This window comes from Macaca fascicularis, chromosome 3, assembly GCF_037993035.2.
Source record: "Macaca fascicularis isolate 582-1 chromosome 3, T2T-MFA8v1.1".
NCBI lineage: Eukaryota > Metazoa > Chordata > Mammalia > Primates > Cercopithecidae > Macaca > Macaca fascicularis.
Window position 1 is genome coordinate 133,149,704 of NC_088377.1, and position 27,804 is coordinate 133,177,507.

The window sequence follows — 27,804 nt, forward strand, 5'->3', positions numbered from 1 at the left end:
TGGGGCGGCCCCCTCGCGGCAGGGCGGGGCGGGGCAGGCGGCTGGGAGGCTTGGTGCACAGAGCCAGGGAGGCGGCGGCGCAGTCTGCACCATGGCGTACCCAGGGCATCCTGGCGCCGGCGGCGGGTACTACCCAGGCGGGGTAAGTGCTGATTGCGCGGGATCGCTGCCCAGGAGGCTCCGGGGCGCTAAGAGGCCACATTGGAGATGCTGCGGCCAGCGGGGTGAGGCGCTGCTGGGCAGCTGCCCGAGCTCCTTCCGCCCTCGGCTTCTGCCTGCGCTCGCGGCCTCGCCCTAGGCCCCTGCGGTTCGGCCTCTCCCCTGGTTTCCCCCGTCCCTTTTCCTGGATGGCTCTGCGGGCCCAAGGTGAAGGTGGATTGGGACCCCAGAAGCCCGCCCTGCGGCTTCTCGGATACGCGGCATGAAATCGTGTTATTGGGTGTTGACTAACCCCCACTTCACCCCACCCCCGCCCTCTCGGTTGCCTCCCAAAGCAACAACAGTCATTTTATTCTAGAATGATACTGCGATATACCTTCCTCCCTCAAAAAAAAAAAAAAAAAAAAAAAAAGTGAGAAGGGGGACAGAAAAAAAAGGAAAACCTACTGAAGTAAAAGACCTGTAGGAAGGCAGCCTTGCCGGGCGTCTGGGATGCGCGTTGTCTTGGGAACTGTTTCCGAGACAGGCAGTGTTCCCTCGCCACCCACGAGATACAGCCCGGTCAGACACCTTACTCTTCCCTAGGCTACACCCGTCTCAGAATGTTACCAACTCCAGCCTTCCATCGTTCATAAAACGCTTTTAAAATACCATAAATGCTGTAACAACAAAAGGAGAATTCCAAGCCCTTTCATTGGCTTGCCTAGTTTGCACTCACCTCAGTAACCTTCAAGTTAATAGGGATTTTAAAAGTTGCTTTACATATGCAGACATCACTTCCACAGCAACTCTTTATGGTCCAAGTAGCCAGTTTTTAAATTACGGGGGTGTGAATGGAAGAGAGGGGTGGAGTGTTGGCAGAGTGTGCCTGGGGGTGGGGAGGTGAGCCTTGTGAAGGGCAGGCAGGCGGGCAGTTGTCTGGCCTTGCACGAAAGCCCTCAGTGGTGAAAGAAGAAAACTTGAATGACGGGTTTGTGTTTCCTGTTTCACAGTACGGAGGGGCTCCCGGAGGACCTGCGTTTCCCGGACAAACTCAGGATCCGCTGTATGGTTACTTTGCTGCTGTAGCTGGACAGGTTAGCTTTTACCTTTAATATTAAAGGGCCGTTATTGTCCGCATTTGTGGTAGCTTTTGATATAGTGACACTGAAAAGCGAACTTCCTCTGGTACTGAGTCCCTTTGCTTCTGCAAAAGAAAAAAAAAGAAAAAAAGAAAGTTCTTTGTTTCTTTAGTTATTTATTTTTGAATGTTCAGAATAAATTAGGACAAAGTGTTACTCGTATTTATGTGAGTTCAGTTCGAAACCAAACTTGTGGTTGAATTAAATGTTCCAGGGTGGTTTCTAGCGAAGAAATTCTAGATCTGGTAAATATAAACCCTTGTTTGTACAACTTAAAGACGTTTATTAGTAATTACATAGCCCGATTCTCATGGGCACTTCCTTTGGGTTGAACTTGATTGCTAATCATTCACCCACTTAGGAAATATGGTAAAAACCCACCAGGTTCTAAATAAGCAAGTTACTGTCCCCTTATTAGTGTCAGGAAGTTAATCTTGTGAACAATGTAGTTTCTCTTTGACGCAGATGCTGTTACTAGGTGAGCCCCTCCCCCTCCGTGTCCTTATTAGGTGCTGTGGCCTGTTGACCCAGAGAAGCAGAAGGTCAGCTCCCCAAGACCTTTCACTTGTCTGCATTCTGTGTCATATGACAGGAGCTGTCTTACATTGACAGGTGCTATCTTACATTGTGAGAGGACACTTCCCTAGCTCATGAGGTCACTGTGTACAGTAAATATACTGTCGGTATAACCCAGACATGTCCAGAGGGGATGTTTGTTCTTATGAATTCAACCTAGTCTTGTTTTGACCAAAAGCTAGAAATAGCACAATTTTAATGTGAAAACTGTAGAATATTATGGGATAAAAAAACCGAAGACCACTTTTTAAGGTAGTACTCTAAGAAATACAGCTTAAGAAATTGAATGGAAAAATAGTCTAAAACTGGAAGACCTTCCCCTTAAGTGTCTACTTAATCTGTTAATGATCCGTATCTTTGAAACCACAAGACATGGCAAACCTCAAGACCAGCATTCTTAGATTGCCAGTGCCTCCAGCATGTAAGTGACCCCACCTGCTTAGCTTTCAGCAGCCCTGGCCTGTATTCAGCATACCCATTGTGTTTCAAATTGTTGCTCTTGCTCCTCATTTATAACCTATAATACCCAGTGACTTGAGGATTTAGGTATTTTATTTTAAAGTCCCTAAAAATCACATATATCTAGTTCTTTCCCAGTTCAGCCAGTGAACAGGCACTGGGAACCTAATGTGTATCTTCCAGATGTATTTGTGCTCTGAAAAAAAACATTCACTATGTCATAAGAAAAAGTGACCAAGAGGCCTCTCTCTGTTTGAACCAAGCCTTCTCTTTACTTATGTCTGGTGTGTAGCTTGCTCTGTCCACCCGCCTCAAACAAAAAAAAAAAGAAAAGAAAAGAAAACAAGGAATTATGATTAAGCAACTTACATAAATTATTTTAAAATGTTTAGCTGTAGCAGTTTCCTAGCTCAGATTGACAGAAGAGTAGTTGCCAAGACAGACTCTTTCTTTCATCATTAATGGTGGCAGTGGGTTAAGGAAAAGAATGCCCACTTTTGGAAGGCATTCCTTTTAATAAAAGGTCATGCATGATGATACTGATTTTCTTGGTTGTTATTGCTTCATTGAATGCTGAAGGTAAACAAATAACTTGAAAGTACAAATCACTATTATGATCCCTCTAATTTGTTTTTCGAAAGGATGGGCAGATAGATGCTGATGAATTGCAGAGATGTCTGACACAGTCTGGCATTGCTGGAGGATACAAACGTAAGTTGACAGTCCCAAAGTTTGTCTAAATGTACTCGTGTTTCCTATTTTAGCTGTTACTTGTGATTACAGCCTTCAAGAAAACTGAGCTTGTCTGATCTAGCAAAGTTTAGAATTCCGAAAGCTAAAATATGGTACTATTTCAAAATGTTGATTTGAAAACAGTTGTTAAATCACTCCAGGTTGGGCACAGTGGCTCATACCTGTAATCCCAGTACTTCAGAGGCCCAGGCAGGAGGATCGCTTGAGGCCAAGAGTTTTTGGCTGCAGTAATCTGTGATTGTACCACTGTACTCCAGCCTGAGCAACAGAGCAAGACCTTGTCTCTAAAATAATAGTAATAATAAATTATTCCATCCTACCTGCCAATTTAGTGGATTTCTCAGATTTGGGTTTTGTGTACCTAGAACCAGTGAGACAGTTTGGGTGGCCTCCTTCACAGAGGACAAGGTAGGGTGCTGAAATGGAATGTGCCAGGTCAGGTGTCATTAACCGACATTAGGAACTAACATTTACTGTTATTTGCCAAAAGCCTACTCTGTCCTGACCTGGTGGCACTTAGGACTTTGAGTGGCTGCTCCTGCACCCCTGGTCCCTGAGTGGCCTATCCTGAACTCCTGGTCTGAGCTTTGGGCATGCTCCTGCTAACATAAGTGGTCGCCATGACATCCCTCAGGTCTTTCCTCTTCCACTTCATAGAATGTGTTCAGGCTAAGTGGGAACTGCTCTTTCTACTTACTGGACCTGCTGCTCCATAATTCAGCCCTAACCCTACCACTGCCTTTTGAGCTCTCTGCCATGAGCTGAGAGTATTGAAATACTGCAAAGATGCTCCATCCGTGGCAGGGCACAGCGGCTCACACCTGTAATCCCAGCACTTTAGGAGGCCAAGGTGGGAGGATTGCTTGAGCCCAGTTCAAGACTAGTCTGGGCAACATAGTGAGACCTTGTCTCTGCAAAAAATTTAAAATAGCCAGGCATGGTGGCATGCACCTGTGATCCCAGCTACTCAGGAGGCTGAGGTGGGAGGATTACACGAGCCCAGGAGGCGGAGGTTGCAGTGAGCCAAGATTGTGCCACAGCACTCCAGCCTGGGTGACAGCCTGTCTCAAAAAATCCAAAAAATTGCTGCATCCCAATTGGGGGCTTCTCATCATCCAACACACATGAAGTGGTTCCTCTTGAAATTAGATCTTGAACATGATAGATTTCCAGGGTAGAGAATAATGTCTTGCTTCAAATATATTACCTGCCAACTTCTTTGCCAGTTATTAATTGAGACAGAACATCAAATTGAAGACCCAATTTCATGGTTAGCTGTGGATTAAAATGTTCAAACTAGAATTCACACCTGTGAATTTATAGTGGCCTTTTTAAAAAAACTATTTGACATGCCATGTATTAGATGTCTGTCTTTGAACTCTTTGCATTTGTTTTCATCATCCTTTGTTTTATGTGACTTTAGTTTGGAGGAATTAATACAAACAAAGAACCTTTCAGGTTCCTGTTATTTAATCTAGTCCTAAACAAAATAAGCACTTTTTGGATTAGGGGATGTTCTTCTTTACTGTGTAGGTAGTACATTTAAATTGTTAATTGTTACGCAGTTGAGCTGGTGAACAAGGTAGGCCTGCCTAATAGCAGGGTTTATCAAAGTGCAGTGAGATCACAGCACGGCTTGTTATTCTACACCTTTTCAGTAGATGAGGTGTGGTAGATTTTAGAATCTGACTAACAAAATGGGTTATATATTCTTAGAGAGCAGTCCTTTTAAAATTTCTTTGAGAAAGCCACATTTAGTGATGGCCTTAGATCAGTGCATTAAAGAGAAAGCACTTCCTGAGTCATGGGGACTATGTGATTGAATCCATTTGCCTCCTCTCTGGTGGCTGTACTGAACCACAGAACCATCCTGCCTATGAGGTGTCAGGGTTTTGTAATACAGATGTTATATGGAGATTAGTCTTTTAAACCCAGCTTCCAAACCAAAAAGCACAGATCCGAATTGGATGGGCTGGTGGGATACTCCAGCTCAGAGCCTATGGGCCCTTCTTAACCAGTTTAAAAGGAAGCAGTCGTACCTAGAGGTGGAGTTGGTGAGACAAGTTATGTTCCAGTCAGTAAGATTGTAATTCAGCTTCTCTTGTTTTCCTGAATTTAGTTGTTCATCTGTGGTAAGGTTGAGAGAAACAGCTGGAGGTAGGGCTTTCCTTCTAGGTCTATTATATTGTATGTTTCTGTGAGAAGAAAAGATGTTTGAAGCATTCTAGTACAATGACTAGAAGAGAAGAAAAAGAGTAAAGGTAAAATTACAGCAGAGATTCTTTGGAAATTATTAAAATTAACATTTAATTTAAATAATTTACTTTAAAATGTTGAATTGGTAATTTAATAATTTATAGTTATAATTATATGTTGTTACACTTATATATCACAAGTATGTAATATATAATACTTATAATTTTAATTTTAAATAATTATTTAAAGTAGAGTTAACACTAATAAAAGCTATACTATTAACAAAATTGAGAAAGAGTTTTCCTTACCCAAACTTATTGGACATCAGCATTCTAGTTCATTGGAACTGTCTGGAATGGTATATTTTTTTTCATTGACTTTTGTTCACTGCCATCTCACTGCCCTTTCAGATCCTTCTCACAAAAGATGACCAGATTCCTGATCTTGATCTGTCCCTCTCCTCCTCAGTCTTTACTAACAGCTCAGAAGGAATTCAGGATCCTCTGTAATGCAGCCTCCCCTGACCAAACATATTTTCTCCCACTCCTTTTGTACTCTTTGAAAGTCATATTGAGCTCTTCACTTACACTTTGCCTGTCCTGGGCCTTCTACTTCTCTTTTTGCTTATGCTGGTCCTTAGCTGTCACCAAATGCCCCCATCATTCTTGTCATTCAAGGCTTGGCTTAAATTCTATGTCTTCTATGAAGTCTTTCTTGATTCTCTTACTAAGAAGGAGCCTCTCACTTCTCAATGCCGTCTAGTACTTTCTGGCGCCTCCATTATAATTCAGCACTCTACCATGATTAGGGTTGTATGTGTATGTGACTTATCTTTTCCTTAGACTGTCAGCTAGGGCAGTATGCAGTTTCACAATTGTATCTCCAAAGTTGTTGTTACCCTGAGCCCTGAACATAATAAGGACTTAACAGGTGGCTGTTGAGTTAATGAATATGGAAAATTTTCCAAGTCAGAAAAATCATAGCACTGTAGCCTCATTGGCATTTTGATTTAAGATTATACATTAATTTTTGAACATTAGTAAAGATCAGAAAATTCAAAAAATTCTTTCTTAGACGATCTAAGAGGGTTGTACATATAAAATGCAAGGCTCTAACAGCTTCCTGCATGGGGGTGAGAATTTGGTGCTATCCATCCATTCATTCAACCAGTGCATTTTTAGTGAACACTTCCTGTGAGCTAGGTGCTGGCTCTGTAGCCACAATCAATGCCTGGGTGTTGGGGAAAAGCACTGGGATAAGTAAGGAGAGAGGCTGTGGAATCACATAAGATGGGCACATAACCCAGACAGGAGTCAGGAAAATTTTCCTTGCAGAATTGATACCTAAGCTGAGCAGAAGTGAAAGTTCATCAAAATTGAGGCCGACCATGAAATGAGTGGGATGGGGAAGTTGTGTCCTAGGCTGTTAGAACAGCATGTGCAAAAGACCCAGAAATAGTGTGGTTCAGTCAAGAAACTGAGAAATTCTCCATGAAGATAGTGTACGGGGTTGAATGAGAATAAGAGATGAGCTTGACTGGCAAAATAAGTGTGTTACCTTATGTGCCAGTTAAGGTGCTTGGACTTTATCCTGAGAGCAGTAGATCACTGATACTGGGTTTTACATAGGAGAGCACATACCACCCCTGACTGTAGGGTAAAGACAAATAAATTGGGGGACATGGAAGTAAAACAAGAGTCAGGGCTGTTAGTCATACAGGTGAGAGAAATGCTAACTAAAGAGACAGTGGGGCTGGAAATGGACTTTACAGCTGTTTAGAAGGTGATTGATTATTGGTGGAGAGGGAATTGAGGAGGCTCCCAGGTTTCTGGCTTGGGTGACTGCTGAGTGGATGAGGGTGCGATTCATTAACAGAGATAGAGAAGCTGTCTGCCTCATAGCCTCTTCAGTACCTTCACGTGAGCCCAACACAGTCGGCTCTGCCTTGTGGTTGTCAGGCCATCCAGAGCAGTAGTTCTTAAACTTGAGCAGCATTGGCATCGCCTGGAAAGCTTACAAAAACCAGATTGCTGGGTCCTGCGCTAGAGTTTCTCATTCAGAGGTCTGGAGTGAGCCCTGAGAATTTCACCTCTAACAGGTTTCCATGTGATGCTAGTTCAGGTTGAGCCAGCTGCTTTAACATAAATATATATCACCTGCACATTTGCTAAAATTCAGCTTCTGATTTTATTGGTGTAGGTTAAGGGCTGAGATTCTGCAGTTCTTCAGGCTCCTGGGTGATGCTAATACAGCTGGTCCAGGAATCACACTTAAGAGTAGAATGATGGTCTCAACCTTGGCTGCTCACTAGAATAATCTGAAAAGCTTTTTAAAAATACAAATACCTGGGTCCCACACCCAGAGTTCCTGATTTAATTGTTCTGTGGTGCAGCCCAGGTATCAGAATCTTTTAAAGCTTTGATTTTGATAAGCACCAGGGTGGAGAACTACAGCTCCGGATTAGAGGAACTTCATACCTCCACACAACTTAAATGTCAGAATGAAGAATCTCCCAGCTCTTTCCCAAAAGTGTAAAAAGTGCTTCCTCCTCCTCTCATCTAAGAGAATATTATCTGTGGATCGGATGGAGATTGAAGGACCTAAATAGAAATAGTCACTAGTCTTTTATTTCCACTAAAGAATATGCCAAACACAGGAATCTATTAAATGTGTAAAACCTATAGTTTGCACTGTTGGGAGACATTACAGTAATTAGCGCAGTTGTGTTTTAATTTCAGTTTGCTTAGAGAAAAATTATGAAGCTAAAAAGAGCTGTAAAAAATGTTAGTTCTGTATGTTAACAAACTTGCAGAATTTATACCAGCTTTTCCCATGTGACCCTTGTCACTTCTGCCATTTAGCCTTATAGCTTCTTTGTACCCATACAATTTCTTCAGTCATTGATTCCCATTAATACAATGTAAGAGGTTATTTGTTTTTAATTTCCTAATGCTTAGATTACCAGTAACCACACCCACTGCGTGTGCTCTGGTTTGGTTACATAAGTGAGGTACCAAAATGCCCTCAGAACACTCCTAAACTGTAGGTAAATTAAAAAGCCTTCTGAATAGTGGCCACTATTGGTCATGGGGTCTTATCTAGAGTACTCTTATTTAACACATAATTCTAACACCCGTATTTACCTGGTTTCATATATAAGCTAAGAGCTCATACACTATTTGAGGTAGCAGGTTACTGCTCAGTACCTGACATTGAAGGGAAAATAGAAAAACAATCAGACACAAAATTAGCAAAACCAGCAATTTATAGTCATTTATGAGTTGGAACAAAGCAACCCCAACTTCCCACCAACCATGTTGGATATAATACATTATGGTTCGTTATGGTGACTTGAACTCTCTATATTACACTTTCAAAGCAAGAAAGTATGAACAGTACTATGTAATACTGTTTTGTTTTTTTTTTTTTTTTGAGACGGAGTCTTGCCCTGTCACCCAGGCTGGAGTGCACTGGCATGATCTCAGCTCACTCACTGTAACCTCCTCCTCCCAGGTGCAAGCAATTCTCCTGCCTCAACCTCCTGAGTAGCTGGGATTATGGGCATGCGCCACCACGCCTGGCTAATTTTTGTATTTTTAGTAGAGACGAGTTTTTGCCACGTTGGCCAGGCTGGTCTCAAACTCCTGACCTCAGGTGATCCACCTGTCTTGGCCCCCCAAAGTGCTGGAATTACAGGTGTGAGCCACCATACCTGGCCTATGTAATACTTTTTAAAAGGAATTCTATCAAAGTTATTTAAATCATATTTGGGTTCCTAGCAGAAAATCCTCTTTATGGAGAAAAGGCTACTTTGAAGTTCCATATGATAAGTCACATGTACATTGAGTAGCATGTAAAAATAAAAGTGTATAATAGTCATTTCTAATTAATTTGAATGTATCCAGTGTAATGTGAATTTTTGGATTTGTGTTAATATGTATGTACTTTTCTTGATTTAACAGCTTTTAACCTGGAGACTTGCAGGCTTATGGTTTCAATGCTGGATGTATCCTTTACCTTGATTGTTGTCTAGAATATTTTTTTCTAAAATTCTAAAGGAATTCACCTTAGAATTAACACCTAGTAAACACAAAGTAATAAATGATCACTAAAAAGCTTTCTGAAATAATTAGCTTCTGTTATAGGGTATAATTTGGTGTGAATAAAGGAAGAAAAGAAATTTAGTAAACAGAATGTTGTTCAGAAATTCAAGGAAATATCAAAGTATTATAGAACAAGTATAGAGTCCAGAGAGAGTCCAGAGTGTCAGGAGAGCTTTTTTTTTTTCTTTAACATTGATTCCTCTGCAAGTGATGGAATTTTTTTCGTATCCCAGTTGTTGGACTGAGTTTAGCTAGTGCTGACTATCCACTAGCTATCCACCAGTCCATCCCATGTCATTTGTCTGGGAGCACTAAACAAGGGAATATTAGTACCAGAGATGATGGTAGGACAGAAGGGCAAACAGCATAGCCTGAAGCACCCAGAAAGCACAGCCCAGTTCCAGTAACAAGACCGCTTTTTATAAGTGGTTCACAGTGGCAACGCTATTTCCTTATAATCAGGTCATGTAAGTTATCTTTTCCCCACAGTAAAAATAGGTACTTGAGGTTTTTCTCCATAGCCCCTTTTTGTTCTATTTTTAAATCATTAATCTTACATCATACCCAGAATAATCTACAATAACTTTTTTAGTCATTGAATATTGAATTCCCCTTATCCTTGATCTTTCATTTAATCCTTAGAAAATCTTGCAAAATACAGCTCTGATCCTTGATAACAGTTCAGAGAGATATGTCTGGCAAAATGGGTTTCAATGAATTTAAAGAACTCTGGGCTGTACTGAATGGCTGGAGACAACACTTTATCAGTTTTGACACTGACAGGAGTGGAACAGTAGATCCACAAGAATTGCAGAAGGCCCTGACAACAATGGGTGGGTATGGCTTACTAGAACTCTCCATTCATTGGTAGAAGTAAGTTGTTTTTTATTTTTAAAACTAGGCTGGGCGCGGTGGCTCATGCCTGTAATCCCAGCACTTTGGGAGGCTAAGGAGGGTGGATTGCCTGAGCTCAGGAGTTCAAGACCAGCCTGGGCAACACGGTAAAACCCCATCTCTAGTAAAATACAAAAAAATTAGCTGGGCATGGTGGGATGCGCCTGTAATCCCAGCTATTCGGGAGGCTGAGACAGGAGAATCACTTGAACACAGGAGGCAGAGGTTGCAGTGAGCTGAGATCGCACCACTGCACTCCAGCCTGGGCGACAGAGTGAGATTCCCTCTCATAAATAAATAAATAAATAAATAATTGCTACCTGAAGGCAGTTTCTGTTTTCTTAGAAATTGTGTGTGTTCATAATTAATATGAGTTCACAGTCTTAAAAAATAAAATAGTGCCTATTTTTTGTATTTTTAGTAGAGACGAGTGCTTCTTTTATTTTTATTTTATTTTATTTTTTAATGGGCTTTTGCCATCCTTTAACCTTTTTACTGGGTGACTTTTCTTTTAGGATTTAGGTTGAGTCCCCAGGCTGTGAATTCAATTGCAAAACGATACAGCACCAATGGAAAGATCACCTTCGATGACTACATCGCCTGCTGCGTCAAACTGAGGGCTCTTACAGGTGAGTTCTATAAGGTCATGTCATCACCACAAGCCAAGACACAGTTATTACATTCATCTCTCAGTGCTTCTCCTTTTATTCTTCCCCAATTTTTTTCTTGCTTTAGTATTTCAAATTACTGTTAAGCATATCTAGCAGAATAATTTTTTGGTTTTTTTCCAGAATTTATTTTAGATTAGTAAGTAATCTGCCATTAAAATAAACAAATTTTACTAAAATGTTCTAAAACATAATCAGCTAACTTGTGCATTTTTGATCAGATTATGATGAATTTTTCCCTATAATGTGACATATCTGGAAATAATGAAATTAAAGTAAAATCCTTTTCCATAGGGCAGAGCTGAAATGGTGGAGAAATTGATCACAGCCCATTTATTATATCGGGGACTCTGTTTCTTAAGCAGTATCTTTGTTATTAAGAAGCTAGAAATTCTGTGCTTTTATCACAATTAAGTAATGGCCATGGAAGTTGCACAGCTTTTACTGACTTTGGGTAAGGTATTTTCTCCAGATCCACATTGAAAAAGACAGCCGGCCAACTTCTGCCTGTTATTTTGTTGCATATTAAATATTTGACTATTCATATAGTTGGCTTCTTTGCTTTGGTCTTTTGTTTATGTTAATTGGTTGCACAATTTAAATGTTATTGCAATGTGAATTAAATGCTAAAATAACTAACTTTTATGATGTTAGAAAAACCATTTAAAGAAAAACCATAAATTTTACTGTGTTGTTTTACAGACAGCTTTCGAAGACGGGATACTGCTCAGCAAGGTGTTGTGAATTTCCCATATGATGATGTAAGTCTTAGAAATTAAGAAATACAGTAGATGAAAAAGATGTACACCAGATGGGTATCCCTTTGAAATTAGCTGTTAAGAACATCTTAAGGATGCCAGAGACATAAGGGATTCAAAAGTTAGAAAGAGTTATCATCCAGAATTTATTAATTTCATGTATTAGTCTTAACTATAGTTAGACTATGGTTTGATTTGCATTCAAAGACCTGGGTTCAAGACCCAGCTTGTTGTATTTATTAGCTGGATCACTTAAGCGGGTTTCTTAATTGCTGTGACACTATATGAATAAAGAAGATACAGTAGTAATGCCTTTTTCACTGAGCTGTTGTAAGATTTCTACTAAAAATGCCCTTGAAAAACACTATGCAGATATAGTATCTGCTTTTGTCTTCTATAAACAAATCATGTCTGTCATTGAGAATAGGTAACAGCTCAATAGCTTTGCATACCTATGTTCTTCATTGAGGGCATAAGGCAGGCACCAACTTCAATCACAATTTTTTTTTTTTGAGATGGAGTCTTGCTCTGTTGCCCAGGGTGGAGTGCAGTGGTGCAATCTTGGCTCACTGCAACCTCCGCCTTCTGGGTTCTAGCAAGTTTTTTTGTATTTTTAGTAGAGACAGGGTTTCACTGTGTTAGCCAGGATGGTCTCGATCTCCTGACCTTGTGACCCATCCGCCTAGGCCTCCTAAAGTGTTGGGATTACAGGCGTGAACCACTGCTCCCAGCCAAATCACAATTTAAAACAAGTTATTTACTAAACAGCCACACTAAACGAGGTTAGGGTAAGGCCATGTAACCAGTGTGAACATAACCAAGTGCCATCTTTGATGGCATTAGCTGGATGTATATAACAAAGCTAGGGAGATTGGTTACTTGTTTCTTCAGTTTTTGCTCGGCCATTGATTTAAAAAAAACAAAAAAAAAAACTTGAACTGAAATGACTGTAATCACTGAATATTCCATTCTCCATTACAAAATATAAGATGCATATATTTTTGGTTTAGCAGCTGCTGCAGTTATAAGTACACTTTTAAAAGCTTAGTATGTGTGTGTGAATATGCTTATTTTACCTGCTTACGGGTGTGTTCTCTTTAACATGCGTTAACTTCTTAGTTGACAGTCCACTTGCTGTTTCTAAAGATCAGGAGGCTGCCTGGGGAATGGAAAGACCATGGGCCTTGACTTCAGATGGGGCTACTTAAAAGATTTCTAAACATCCTGATCCTTATTTTCCTTTTCTCTAAAATAGGGATAATTACCTTGACCTTGCGATAGAGCTGCAAGGGTTAGCAGCTTACAGTACCTTACTAGTATAGGGAACACTGATAGAGCAGAATCTATTGCTTTATGTTTAGTGGGGAAGCCAACATTTCAGAGCAAATACCAGTATTTCTAATCTCAGGTATCTGAAGGCTTAGCTGTTCTGTTTCTGTGCATACATACACTTGCATGCTACAATTTATTTTAATAAAGCAGATTTTAAGGGAATAAACTGTTTAAGGTGTTCCATTAGAGTAATGGGGTAATACTGTACAGTTCGGAAATCCCCACGTGATACAACAGTATAAACTCCAGTTATTTGTGTTTGTGGTAAGTGCCTTTGACCACGACCATTTCTAGACTCTTAGATATTAAATTATTTATCCATTGACGTTGTATCTGCTTTCTCTAAGAAGTTTTGATGTGAGAAACCCTATGGATTTTATATTACACTGCTTCCCTAAGAAAAGGAAACTTTTCCATCTATCATTTACTCATATCTTAGAAAGTTGTAGGGGTTGTTTTACCCACGTTCAAATTAGAAAACCCAATGCAAGCTGCCAGAAATAGGCTGTGCTGTATAAGTGTTTTGAGGTCTGTCATGTAACGCTGATTTTTCTTTCAGTTCATTCAATGTGTCATGAGCGTTTAAATCAAGAGGAAGCTGCATGAATGTAATCGACATTCCAACTGGAATATCCTCCTTTGCTTGTCCTCTTTGCCTTCAGTAATATGTGTAAACTTACATCACGACTTTCAATGCTGTTGTAAAGTTTATTACTTTATGTAAAACTGAAGTTTTGTTTTTAATTTTGATAATAAATTCTTTGGAACTTTAATAAGATCTAGTCTGTTACACCCTTTAGAACTTTCCTGAGTCATTATCAGTCATGCCTTATTTTCTTGCTAAAACTGTGTAAATTTAAGTATGCAAAATGTTTAAGTCACATTATTTATTTTTCATTATGAGACACTAAAAACTGTTAATCAGACTACAACTGTTACCTTTCCTCTCCTAGAAAGAATACTCCACACATAAAAACTTATGTAAATGACATAGACCCACTTGGGTGCAAAAAAACAACAAAAAAAGTAATCCAGTAATCCATGTCAGGATTCACCTTAGTAGAAATTTAGCACAGGCCCTTTAAAACCTATTGAATAATTTGATTGGCAAATACTGTCTGTCACCAAGTCCCTTTTTGTCATCTATTTAAACCTTTGTTAACTATACTTAAAAATCTTGTACATTATAAGCTTAACTATATAAAAAGAAAATTGATTGATAGAAAAAGACTAAGGGAATATATGAAAATATTAACAATGTTTATTTTTGATTAATGGAATTCTAGATGACTTTAATTTTCTTTATATATTTCAGTATTTTTCAGATTTTCTATATGCTTTCCTTTTAAAATCAGATTCTAGTTTTTAAAATACTGATACATCCATTTTGATATACCATGTGTTCACACTTTAAAAAATACACATAGCAGAGTATTGGAAAGTATGTACCAAAACATTGATGTGGCTACCACTGGGAGTCAGGAGCATGAGTTCATCTTCTCCCTTCTTACTGCTTTTCCAAACATTCTCCAGTCAGCAGGTACTACATTTATAATGGAAGAAATTTTTTAAAAAATTTTGAGCTGTACACTTTCAAGTAAGATCTGAATGCTAATGCTGGCTTGTGCCTCTTTCTGTGTGGTTTGGTCATTATAGATAATGCCAAGTTTCAGTTTCCCCATCTTTGAAAAGGAGATAATATGTTATCTCTTGGGAGTAGTTCTGAATATGAAAAGTGTGTTGATACAAGAAGCACTAACAATGTTTGTTTCTTAAAAGTGGCCTGGTTTGCCTTTTTTATCAAGAGAGCTTAACAGATTAAAAAATGAAATTAGTCTATTTTCTACTTGCCAGCAGAGTATCTGTCTTATTTTAGGATGCAGGGTGAGACTCACCATTCAACTGAACAATTAGTTGTCAACCATTGAAAATAAAACATTTTCTCTAAGCATCTTTAGCCTCATTTCACTATTATTTTTTAAACTGTTGTTAAAATACATATTATTCAAACCTAACATGTAACTATGACAAGTTAGTTAGCCCAGGTTACGTATCAGAATGTGAAGCAGCCTGCTATATATTACACGGCGACTACAGCAGACTAAGCAGCCTGCTATATATTACACGGTGATTGTATCTCCATATATTGTCTATGAGGCCACAAAGCTCTGCTTGAGCCTGGGCTGTCTAGAAAAGGGCCAAAAAGGGGCTCAGAGGATTAGGAGGCAGGGAGCTTACCTTCAGTGTTCCAGCGCCTGCTGTTTGGTTTCAACTCACCAGGGTCCTCTGAGGAAATCATAGTTTAAGGAAATGGTAATTTCCTGGTTGAGGATAAGCAGTAGGGAAGAAGGCCCTTGCTGAAGGTTATGGGCCATATTTGAACAAGTCCCAAGGTGTGCTGTATCAATTGTGGTTCTGAATTGGCTTTGGGTAACTGCTAAAGTATTACAAAACCATCCCTCTGATATTATATTAGTTTGTTCTCACACTGCTATAAAGACACTACCCAAGACTGGGTAAGTTATGAAGGAAAGAGGTTTGACTCACAGTTCCACATGGCTGGGGAGGCCTCAGGAAACTTGCAGTCATGGTGGGAGGGGAAGCAGACACCTTCTTCACAAGGCAGCAGGAGAGAGAAATGCAAGCAGGGGAAATGCCAGACGCTTATAAAGCCATTAGATCTCATAAGAACTCACTAACACAGTGGGGGAAACTGCCCCCATGATCCAATCACTTCCCTCCCTTGATGTGGGGCTTACAGGTCCCTCCCTCGACACATGGGGATTACAGTTCGAGATGAGATTTGGGTGGGGACACAGAGCCAAACCATATCAGACATCATTCAGTTAATTCTGTTTTAATTATTGATACCTGAAAACGAATCTCTTTATCTCCTCCCCTTCTGTTTTCACCCATTCTTTCCAAAAGCATGCAGCATAGTCTTCAGCATGTCCCTGCAGTTAGAAAGTTTCCTTCCCCTTGACAAATTTGATGTATTCATCTCCTTTAATTACAGCCAGTCTTCATTACAAGTGGAATCTGTTGCCTTACTTCTATTTTATGTTGGGTTGTGTTTCATTCATTGTATACTTCTTGTGTAGCCTCACCCACTACTTTAAAATTATTTCCTGGTCTGTTTACTTTTTCTTAAAGAATCCAGTTGGAGCATGGTAAAGCTGCGAGCTCAAGCTTGAATACTTCAACTATTTGCAGAATTAAGCTCCTCAAATCACCCTCATTTAGGATTTAATTTTATTTTGGAGATGTGTGCTTTACTCGTGTGTTTCAAGAGATCCATGATTTATAAAGTACTTTTAACACATTTCGTGCACTTCCATAGGAATGTGGCTGCCAGAGACCTGGTGCTTCCTGGGGATAGCTGGCATAGATTTGCACCACAGCAGTCATATTAAATTAAAGCTCTTGCTTCTATTGAGCCAAACTGGAGTTTAGACTCTCCTTCAGCATGATGTTCCAGGTGGTACTGTGAAGTCCGTGAGATGGCATGTGAGCTAAAACTTCAGCCATCTGTGAACTAGACTTTGCTTTGGCTCAGCCGAGTGTGTTACTGTTTCAGTGTTCATCTAAATGAATTATTATATGACTAAAATATTATAAATACAAGAAATGGAGCATGTAATCACCATAAACTTTTAAAATCTCATAATAAATGTATAAGCCATGACTTCCTTCTCTTTTTCTCACATTAAAACAGTACCTTGACTACTTATAACTTATTTCCTATGTAGCCTATGAGCAGATGGCAAGGACCCTGCAAATGCCAGAATAATGATGGGCAGGTAACATGCCTGCCTGGAAGATGAAACGGCCAGGGTGGAACAGTTTTTAGGCAATGAACTCATGAGCCCATCCTAGGCGCAGTGCTTTAGAATGCAGCACAGGTGAGCTTATTAACTAAGCACCACCGCCTGGTCTACAGGACAGGATAGAGGAAATTGATCCTCATTAGGGTGAGAGAGGAAGTGCTTACGAGGAGAGGCAAACAGATAAATAAGTAAACTACCTCTGCCATTCAGATGAGGAAACTGCAACAAATTGAGCACTCAGGCTTTGCTAAAGGGTTTGTATTTCTCAATTTCTCATCATGTTAGTGACCCCTTCTGGGACACCAGTGAACAGAAAAGAAACAATCCCTTGACTGTACCCCTAACGAAGCTTCTGAAAGAGAAACTGGCTGGGAGAAAAAAAAAGAGAAAAGAGTCGTGCATCAAAATAACATAAATCTTTTATTGAAAGTCAGTTTACTAATGTTACAATGAGAGTAACATAGAAAACCATGGTATCTTATTAGCTTTCGAAGTGAATACTAATAAAACTGTGCCAGAAATTTGAACCTTAAGTTACAGTGACCTTTAAAAACATCAAGATTTTGTTTACCTACAATGTAAGAACAATTTTATAACTTGAACAGCCATAAAACAAATTACACTTGCTCAGGAAAGCAGTTGCCATATACATTTCCATTGGTGTTTGCCAGAACCCCAGTAATTATTGAAACAGCTTAACGAACCTGAAGTGCAGAGTAGCAGAGGAATGTTAAAATAATGCGAATCTAAGTATATACACATGATTACCTGATTACCAAAAGTGAAACCATGCTGCTATTAACACCTCCCCATGGGGTGGCTTCCACTATCTATAGATGGACATCACCTGTCAAAGGTGATAACCATGGAAAACACTAGTGCCGACCTACCGCTGGCTAACATTGAAGCTACTATGTTTAGGTAAAACATCCAGTTTCTGAAAGAAGTTGTCTTTTGGGGGTGCTAGTTTGGAGAGGCAAGTCTTCCAGCAAGTTAAAAAAGGAGTACATGCTTAGTTATCCTGAATAAACATTTTTAAGCACTTTTGCAGTTAGTGTAAAAAAAAAAAAAAAGTTTTTCCATACAAAACAAAGGTGTTGAGTCATTTTTGCCCTTTAAAAAGACTGGTTGTAGAATCAGAGTTTGATTTTGTGCTGGATTAGGAAAGAAAAGTGGGGTTTCTAATCAGGCAGTGATACACATATATAATTTAGCAGGAACTTTTGTATTATTACTAAGTATTAATTCATATCAGCATTTTCTGTATTGCGTTACTTGTTCAACTTAGCACCGCTATATTTAAAGATTGGGGCTATTTGCATTATTTTAGAGCTTAACCATCCAACACAAATCACAGCCTGAAAATTCATAAAACAAGAGGCTAAGCCCTAGGGTGAATGCAGATGAGCATATTTTATATATATATAAAAAATACATTTTTTTACAAGAAAGGAAAATACCTTTTCTTCATAAACTCTTTGAAACTTTATTGATGATTCTGTATGTGCATTATCTTAGGAATTGGTCTCATTGTATGCCTTTTTGTAAAACAAAACCAAAAACACACATTGCCTGGTTTTGATTTCAAGGATACTTAAGAACATGAAATGATGATTACCTGATGAAAAGCCTGCCAGCCTTGAAGCTTCCCCATATGATACAGGTTCTATGAACAATGCAATAGGGATGCATCAGGCAGGAGTGACTGACCCATCATGGACTGGACCACAAAGTATTCAGAGTCAACACTCAGTCAATCTGCCAAGCACACAAGTCTGTCTTAGGCATCCAGCACCTCTCTTCCCATCACACCCCTCGTGACAATGTGTGCTCTCCTGCATATCTGGCTTCAGGAATCTTCCTGTGGATATTCATTGTGCATCTGTGCCAGGACTAAATGCCCCATGATCTCCCAAAGTTCTCTGCTTCTTATCTCCTCCCCATCCTGAAATTCACCCTCTTGGGACTCATCTCCCAGTGACTTCCTAAGTTGCATAAGCTGCTAATGTGCCAGTGGGCGAAGATAAAGATGCCTGCCACCTCTACTCCCTAGGGCATCCTAGGGTTCTCTCAAGGGACAGCTTAGCCAAAGGAACTGACTTCCACAATAGAGAAGTTCCTAGTCAGGAGGAAAGAGTTGCACAGCTACTGAAGGGGGAGCTACATAGGAAGCAGGACGGTTCTGGAAGCACCCCTCAAAATCTCACCATGAGGATGCTTACTTGCTTGTCAGACTATGGATATAAGGGACAAAAGTACTAATTAGGTTTTTGGTTTTGAATGTTTTGTTTTTTCTGCTTACAAACAACCAGAAGATTCTCCATTTGGGGGACTAACAAAGCAATGAATAAAATGTCAACAGAAACACTCCTGTTTTCTAAAGTCCTGCTGCATCTTTGCTCTGCATCTGCAGATGTGATAGAAAAGCTCCTCTTGGAATTAAAAGCACCTCCCCCCAGAGCATATGCTATGAGCATGTGCCAACAATTCCCAGCAGGTGTACTTTTAACAGCAGGGCTACTCACACACAGCTGGCGTGGGCTGCTGCCGCTGGGCCAATTTTCACAAGAGCAGACTGCGCCCCTCATTATATGATACTATCAACGGGAAACTGTTTATCAAAGTCCTTAGTTCTTCCAGGTCAGGAGAAAAGTTGCTGCTTCCAAAACCAGAGTAGTTTTATCCATTCAAAAACATCTAAGGAGGAAAAAACCCAAAACATCTGAGCCCCAAATTAAGCCCTATTCCATGGAAGTGTTTACTTCCTATACATCTTAAGCTGCAGAGCAAGAATGAGAAATTTATCTTGACTCCATACATTTAACAGAGTGGAAAGGTATTTAGGTGGCAGTTTTAGAAAAAAAAAACCATAAAAGTTAAAGGAAAAATATAATTAGGTACATAAAAAGTAGGTATGACGGTGCAAATGGGAGTCAAGAGCGTTTCATGGAAAATTCATGCCAACTTGCCAACGGTAGGGTGATATTTATGATATGCTGCCCATGTGGGCATCCAGTGGCAGCAGCCAGATGTGTCCTATCAGACTGTGCAGGCAGCTGTCTCATCCCTCCTCACTCCTGCCAGTTCCTAACTTGGCTCTCCCCTTCCCATATACTCTACAAGCTACTCAATATCCTGCCAATAAATTATCTTTCCTTTAAGTAAAATAAAGTAAAATAGTCTTTTATTTAGATAAGGATTTATTATTGTGTTAAATAATAACATAAGAAAATTTATTTGAAGTACTATATATATATGGTTAAAATAGAACTACATAACAATAGGAAATGAATGGATAAAATGAACAAACCTTATTTTAAAACACTGAAAAAAAATGAATAAAAATATCATATATCTTCTGGTCCAAAGGTAACTGTAAAACATAAAGAACAAAATTCCAAAAAAGGTAACAGGTAAAGTAGCCATAAGAGATCTGGGACAATAGACAGGATTAAATTATGTAGATATGCAAGGGAATCAACAGAAAAGCAATGTAAGCCTGTTTTGAAATTCAAACATAAAGAGTCCTTCTCGGAAAGTGCACAGAATATCTAATTTTTGTCTTTCTGACAACTTCTTTAGAAACCCTATTAATGTTACTTTCAGAAATTCTATGCCGGACTGACCTTATATACAAACACAATTTTAAAATTCTTTTTAAAGTGAGAGGGAAAAGAGACAAACTATGGCATCACTTAATAAAGCACCAATATCAAAGTGAAAAATAAGTTGGCATTTTAAGCCCACATTTGCTTTATTCATCAATATTTTTTAAAGGAACAACTCTGATAGGTTATTCCTAATCGAAGCTCTGGGTTTCTTGTTAAAAATACAGCAACCACAGCAAATTGAAAGCCCTCATCATGTTGCACTGTCTGATTTATTCCTTTCCACAGATTGCACGTGCCCTGGGGATCATTTCCAGCCTGCAGCGTTCAGAGGACCATGCCACTTCCCATCTAAATAAAGAGTGGCTGGATGCAGAGGACAGTTCATGTGGCCAGTCCACTCCATAAGGACTCCCTGCTATCCCATGCCTTCCTGTTGACACTTACTGGAGAGATTTAAATGTTCCTTTAAATCAGGGTTGATTGCACTACAACGACTATGGATAAATGGAACATCTCGGGCAGCTGGGTGCCAATCTGTAGTCTTATCAATGCATAAAACTTTAGAAAGAGGGGGAAAAGGCATACAATGAAACATAAAGGCCAAATAACTGCTCTCTTCTGCTTAGCAATGATTTTGTAGTGGATTGGGAAATATAAATATTAGTTGCATGATATAAACTGTTATATGGCCTCAAAGTTTCTCTTCAAAATAGTTATTTAAAGAGAAATAATGCTGTGCTTGTATATTTAATGCTACCTACCTCAGTGGATGAAAAGTCATAAATATTTAGATGTAATGCCTCTAGAACCCCAACATGAGTATATATACAGATACTTCTTGAAACTCTCCCTTGAGACTATAAATTTTTCAATGAATCCCACAAATGGCTCTAAGAATGTTTAAACATGGGAGATAGAGTAGATTCCAAGAATAGAACATTAAAGTTACTGTATATGTAAAATCATAATCTCTAAAAATAAAACATAAAAATTTTTATTCAGTTCCACAGGAAGGTGGAGCTTCCAAGGAGGGTAATTACAAACTATATACCTCTAGAGCAACCATGTCTCCCAAAAGGCACATGATAATGATTTTCATTTGAAATAATAATTTCATGTAAAAATAACTGAGGTGAAGGAAGAAAGACACATGGATGGATGATAGACAGAGATCTGTTAACTTCTCAGCTAGCCGTTTGTGGATTCTTTCAAATTAGAGTTTGTGTACCTGTAACTAGGAAGCATATTTACATGAGGCACCTTATATTCAAATCTATAAACTCTTTTATAGTCAAAATAAACCTTATAGCATTAGCCTTTTATACACTCAATACCAGGAAACATTCAGTGCACGTTACAGTGATCTTGGTAAAAAGTCACTTTATTTGCTACATCTTTCCATCTGTCTGCCCTTCTGTTATTGGCTTGAGCTATGTGGCAACAGTGCCCAACACTCACCCAAACCTTGGCCTGATGGATCGCTTTATGGTCATATTAACAATCACATCCCTTCCTGTCATGAAAAATGCTGTTTTACATTATGTAATTTTGGATCATTAAATTGTTTTCCAACCATTTCAAAGACTTTCAAAAGAGAGGTCCATTACCGAAGACTTAAACACAAAGCACAAAATGCTGCCTTCTAACTCGGCCCTTCAGTTTGGGCATCCTATGTAATCAATTTGATTACATATGAAGATGATATGGATTTTGTCCATGGATACTATGGAAGAGGATCAAATTTAGAGATTATTTCTGAAACCCTGTCTGCAGGTTCCATACCTCTTAAGAACACACAGAAAATTAGGAAATCAGAAGTATACTTCAGAGCAGACCATGTGATTGAGCCCATCAATCTCCAGCCTCACTAGGGTAGCTAGCTTTCTTTTGGAATGACAGATCTGCCATTATAACAGTTATCAAACTTTGGTTTTAAAGAAGGGTCTTTTAAAATAGAATCCTATTTTCCTATGGATTAAAAAATATATGGTTCAAAGCATCAGATTCTTTCCCCCTGCCAGCTGTTAGTGTAGCTCTGCAGTTGCTGCACCTCTGTGGTTTAGATCTAACTTAACCCTTTATGAACAGTTGAGGCTACCCAACTCAAACAGTAGAATCTTCCATCATCTTGCTCCAGAGTGAGTACAGAATGACTTGTTGGGATTCACATCCCAGTGATGATAAATATTCTTAATCAGTAGTGTCAAAGTTGTTTTTGTTAAAACAAGTCATTCATTTCACAGATAAGGGTGACTGAAAAGTTTTGTCAAGGAACAAAACTTCAGGCCACAAAGGGTTAGAGTATTGGCAAGTCAGAAGCTACCAGCTCACTGGCAGTACGTGGTCTCATGTGTCTTTGGTGCACTTGCTTAATCTCAGCAGGACACATTGCTGAGGGGCTGGCTCACTGGGATGAGATGGGATGGATGGATGGGATGGATGATGTCCAGGGAGCAGCCAATCGGGAGCAGAGTGGGCTCCTGCATCAGCAAACTGTGGAGGCCAGAAGTTTTGCTGGGCATTTAGTTCTCTCACTCAATTACTTACTCAATAAAACTGCGCCTCCAGACTGTGCACAGGTTAAAGGGACATCACATGTTTTGGACAAATACCAATTATGGAGAGACACATTTACAGCACTGACCACTATATTTACATTACCTGCTTATAGTCTTTGAAGATCACTGGATGGATGACGATGATGTGATTGTGACTGAATTTTTAGGCATTTGGCAAAATACACTTGTGTGTAACAGCTGCATTTTTTTAAATTTTAAAAATGTTACATATATACAATTGTCCTTGTATGCTAATATAAATATGAAAAGTAAAAAACAAAACAAAAAATACATGTTTAAAGTTAGCCTATGGGATATTGGCCTCTCAAAGCTTTGAAGTCCTGCAGAAAAATCCTATATGCCTTAGCCCTGCATGCTCGTTTCTATTATGGGATGTTGTTTCCTTAAATATGGAAAACAATAAACAGAAGCTTCATGCATATAGCATTACTGTTTACAGTGAGGATGTGCTTCAGAACATCAAGTTCTGAATCCACTATTGTCCCTTAGGAAACTTGCTACATTTGGGTCATGTGAGTTAACTTTATGGATATTTCTACATCTTATCTGTCATGCAGATTATCTGTTAACATACCAGTACCTTTATTGTTCCATGTTATAGTGTAACATTTCAGTAGTTCTTTTCATGATTCAGTTAAACCCTAAGCCAACGACAAAAAGAAAATGGTAACCAGATGTGAGACTCCACTTCCTCTCCTCTGTAGCATCTCAGAGGGTCTTCGTATTGTCTGAAGAGCAGATAGATTTGCAGTGATTCCATGAGCCTGGATTTCTATAAAAGTTGAAGTAAACAGTTTTCGATGTATCACATGTAAACAGTTGATCTTAAATGGATGTCTCCCATAGCTGCACAACAGAAAAGAGCAAAATTGCACATTGTGAAAGCAGGAAGCAGATGTATTCTGAGTAGGAGATGAAAAAGATTCAGTGATTCCATCCACACATATGTGACTGTGGATGCACACTCTTGCAAAGTCTAAAAAGTGGATAGAATAAACACTCCAACTTTTAGCTCTCTCTTTCCTCAAAACCTGTGTCTCAACCTTTTCAACAACAGCCATCTTTTGATACAAAAACCATCACATCCTCATTTAATGTTACTAAAATTTTGAATAAATATTGTGTCTCAAATGAAATAAAAGAATTTAAAATATTTTTTTTTAGCTATACATACCCTTCCTTTCCCCAGGATTCCAAGACAGCCAGCTAGAGCAGTGGTTCTCAACCTCAGCTGCACATTACATTAATCTGGGGAGGTTTCTACAATTCCGCTTCCCAGGCAGCACACCAGACCAACTAAATCAAAATCTCTCTGGGTGGGACTCAGGCGTAAGAATATTTTAAAAGCTTTGCAGATGATTCCCTTGTGCAGCCACAACAGAAAACCACTGACATCGGGGAAGTGTGACTCCATCAATTCCACCATCACCCACTTGAAAATCACTGCCATACACTCCAATTCTATCACTACCTCCTTAAAAACGGTTCTCTCTCATGAGCTGAGGTATCACAGTGGAATGATACATTCAAGGCAGGATGTCCCTTCATTCATGCTGTCCCTCCTACCCTCTCCTTGCTTTTGCCATGAGCTCTATATTGGCCCTGTTCAGATCGAATTTCTACAGTGTTCAGCAATCACCTTAATGGACTAATAACAAGTGTGACATGATCAGATATGAATGCAACTCAGTTCACCAGAAAAGGATGACCAATTTAAAAAGAAGATCAAGCTGATGAAATATGTTTCCAGGCAATATAATTTAGATATAATTATTATAAACATAAACAAAGCCTATGACCAGAGTGACTTAGGTTATATCCAATTTCCATCCATATTCCATTTTTATTGGACATTTGATACATGTCACTCTATATATAATGAGTTTCTGGGAAAGAAAAAGGAGAAAAAGCCAAGTGATTAAGTAGATGTTTCTATACAGGTTCCCTTAATATGTTCTCCCAAATCTTCATGGAAATCTTGTTCTGAATGCCCAAGTCTGCCTACCCCACAGGACTGTGGTAAAGCCACCATCCTATCTACCTTAGGTCTGCTTTATATGTCCTTTTTATTGAAAAGACGCCAACCCCTTGGAAACCAAATGAATATCTGAACTGTGGGGATCTTCGTGAATGGGTGACACTGGTGGTGGAGAGGAGTTAAATGGGGCTTGTGGTGGGTCTGGAGCAAAGACGATCTGAAATGATGCTCAGATGATAGTCTGGAGGGCTAAAGGGTTTAGACTCTGGCCTTGGAGAGCTGAAGTTTCCTCAATATTTTTTTATAAAGATTAAAAATAATATGTGACAGAAAGGAGAAAGAAGGGAGGGACAAATGAATAACACTGGGAAAAACCTGAATGTCATGACTACCCCAGTGGGATAAAATGAGCAATTTCCAAGCATCACTTTCCACATGAGGCAGGCCTTGGCCCACACCTATGTGGTGGTAGCAGAGGGGCTGCTGATAGGAAGATCTGCTTGTTCCACTCTCCACAGCCCACAGAGACATCCCAATGATAGGGGCTGTGTATTTGGTAGGATTCTGCCACATGCTTATGTGGCTGTTCCACAGTGCATAGAACAAATCAGACCTTTCACGTAACAATCGCAGCAGCCAGAGTCTTTGTAGTCATCTGCTCAGCCCAGGAAAGGGGCTATGGGCCAGCCATTTTTTCTGGAGAGCTATCATTTTTACAGGCTCTTGTGTGGTAACATCTCCAATAACCCAAACTCTGACATGACAACAGCTGAGGGAATGTCCCTAACTTGATGGAGCAAAACAGGGATACAGACAATTTAGCAGAAAGAAAGTCGGGTGCTACACTTAGACAATTCTTTGAGGAGGGCAGGAATGACATCAGTCTCAGATTTCATTATCACACATGCCATCATGAACAACTAGATATCTATCAAGAAGTCTTCTGTTAATTCAGAAAGCTGAGTGCTGGGAATCTGAATTGTCTTGTTATCTTTTACCATTTCTCATATTAACATACAATGGTAATTTTTTATTATTAACAAAACACTGCTGGTAGTTTTTAAAGACTTTTGGATTATAGTGATCTACACAGCTTTTAATTATTTGTGCCTTCTTACTGACTCTGAGTTAAATTAAAATTTGAATGATCCACGTTTACCTTGAACCACATAATTTAGGTTTGGGATCAAAGAGATTCTGAAACATCTCTTAAGACCAAAAAGTCCAACCAGCAGCTAACACTGCCGAGGCTTATAAGCTTTATTTTATTTTTTTGCAACATTATTTCTAAGAAGATCAACATTACAGTGTAAATGACCACAACAGAGCCTGGACATCAATAAAGGTAATTATTCTTTGGTTGTATCTTTCACTTAAGTCTCTGAGGGCCAGTCTGCCTCTCTAAACTCCACTGTATCTCCAATTCTACATACTGATATGTTTCAGGAATGTTGTGAGACAGAGTGGCAGTGTGATTAAAATGTAAAAGGTGACATAGAAAAATACAGTGTTTTGTTTACTCAAGGTTTTACTATATTAGCTATAATAATATATAAATATAGAGCAATTAATTACACAAAATGTATCTAGGCTATATCAATGTAGATTGAACTATTTGCAAATATAAATCTGAAGCCAAAAGTCCCAAGAATCTCCTTATCTTCAAGTTTGATTTTTTCATTTTCTTAGGAACAAGGGAGGAAAAATGATTCTCTCTTTTACAAACTCATAGATAAATGATAATGACTGAGCATGTCAGCACATGAAAGAGGTTTCCACATACCCTTGCACTTTGTCGGTTCACTTTCTTCTCCTCATCAGGAAGTGGAGGCATTGGGTAAGGGTATTTTCTGCTGGAGGCAATAGACCCAGTTGATGAAGAAGGAGACTTGGCAGGAGATAAAGTCCTGAGATGTTGAGAACATGAAATAAACATCATGTGATTGCCTAACATTTTTCAAATATCTGAAAAGTGGGTTCAGAACAAACCCTCTGACTTCTAACTTTCATATGCCACTACTGCAAAGATTTAACTACTGGGAAGATATTCTGTCATTCTCAACAGTGAAATGCTGCAATTTTATCTTCCTAATTTCATGACTGCGATGGATTATTTAAATGTTAGTACATAGAATGATACTTTTAAACTACAAGCCACTAAAAATGTATCCTATAGAATGTATCCTATAGAATAGATAAAAAGCTAAAATGGAGAAGGGATGAAATTATTCTAAGAGCTTATAATGGTAAATTACATGTATAAAATATTAATATTGTGCCTTATTTTTACCACTTAATGTACAAATGTTTAAGTACAATAATTCCAATTTTCTCTTAAGATCTCAAAATCCATTACAATTGATATATTTATTAGTTGCTAAATCACACACCAGTTTACACAACACTCATGCATTCAGAGGCCAGTGTGTTAGTTGTGAAGGAACAAAGGCAAATACAGGGCTTTTAATAAATTAGTAAACATGCAAGCAGTAAGGAGTGCAGAGTTCCAGCCAAACAAAGTATGATGAGAACATACAAAAATGGTCTAATTAGTCCCTACCATCAGCATTTCTATGTAAGCCGTTGGTGTATTATGCTGTACTTGATTGGTTTTGCATGTGTAGTGGTAATTTGTGACTAAGCTGAACATACTAGACAAGCCCATATCTATTGCTAACTTGTCTTTAAAGTGAAAAAAAAAAAAAAAAACAGCTGAGTAAAAAATGTCTACTCATAACATATCAATGAAAAACAGATGTGATAACTGTAGTACCTATTCCATTCACAAAC

General features: G+C 39.0%; 2 protein-coding genes and 1 long non-coding RNA gene across 28 annotated transcripts in view; 1 reads left to right on the plus strand and 2 right to left on the minus strand.

The window, feature by feature from the left end:
- Positions 1–55: 55 nt before the first annotated feature.
- SRI (sorcin) lies at positions 56–16,704 on the plus strand. 2 transcript variants are annotated; one of them, XM_045388730.3, is made up of 8 exons: positions 56–142; positions 1,152–1,235; positions 2,957–3,026; positions 9,227–9,270; positions 10,053–10,200; positions 10,777–10,890; positions 11,632–11,690; positions 13,579–16,704. In XM_045388730.3, exons 1-8 carry the CDS (start codon positions 92–94, stop codon positions 13,603–13,605), a joined length of 597 nt encoding a protein of 198 aa, XP_045244665.1. In that variant the 5' UTR covers positions 56–91; the 3' UTR covers positions 13,606–16,704. The 2 variants fall into 2 exon arrangements, with proteins under 2 accessions (XP_045244665.1, XP_015302803.1); XM_015447317.4 differs by lacking the exons at positions 9,227–9,270; positions 10,053–10,200.
- LOC141409901 (uncharacterized) lies at positions 14,314–17,868 on the minus strand. Its single transcript, XR_012432716.1, has 2 exons — positions 15,130–17,868; positions 14,314–15,089 (listed from the first exon to the last, which is right to left on the minus strand). It is a non-coding gene; the product is annotated as an uncharacterized lncRNA (long non-coding RNA).
- Positions 17,869–20,028: 2,160 nt separating this feature from the next.
- Positions 20,029–27,804, minus strand: part of ADAM22 (ADAM metallopeptidase domain 22) — a 245,780-nt gene continuing 238,004 nt past the window's right edge. For 24 of the 25 annotated variants that reach the window (XM_065542383.2, XM_045388728.3, XM_045388726.3 and 21 more), the window contains 2 exons: positions 26,798–26,921; positions 20,029–23,882 (listed from right to left, as the gene is read on the minus strand). In XM_065542383.2, the coding sequence (XP_065398455.1) occupies positions 23,862–23,882; positions 26,798–26,921 (145 nt within the window). In that variant the 3' untranslated portion in view covers positions 20,029–23,861. The remainder of the gene's footprint in view (positions 23,883–26,797; positions 26,922–27,804) is intronic. The other variant, XM_045388729.3, reaches the window with a different exon arrangement.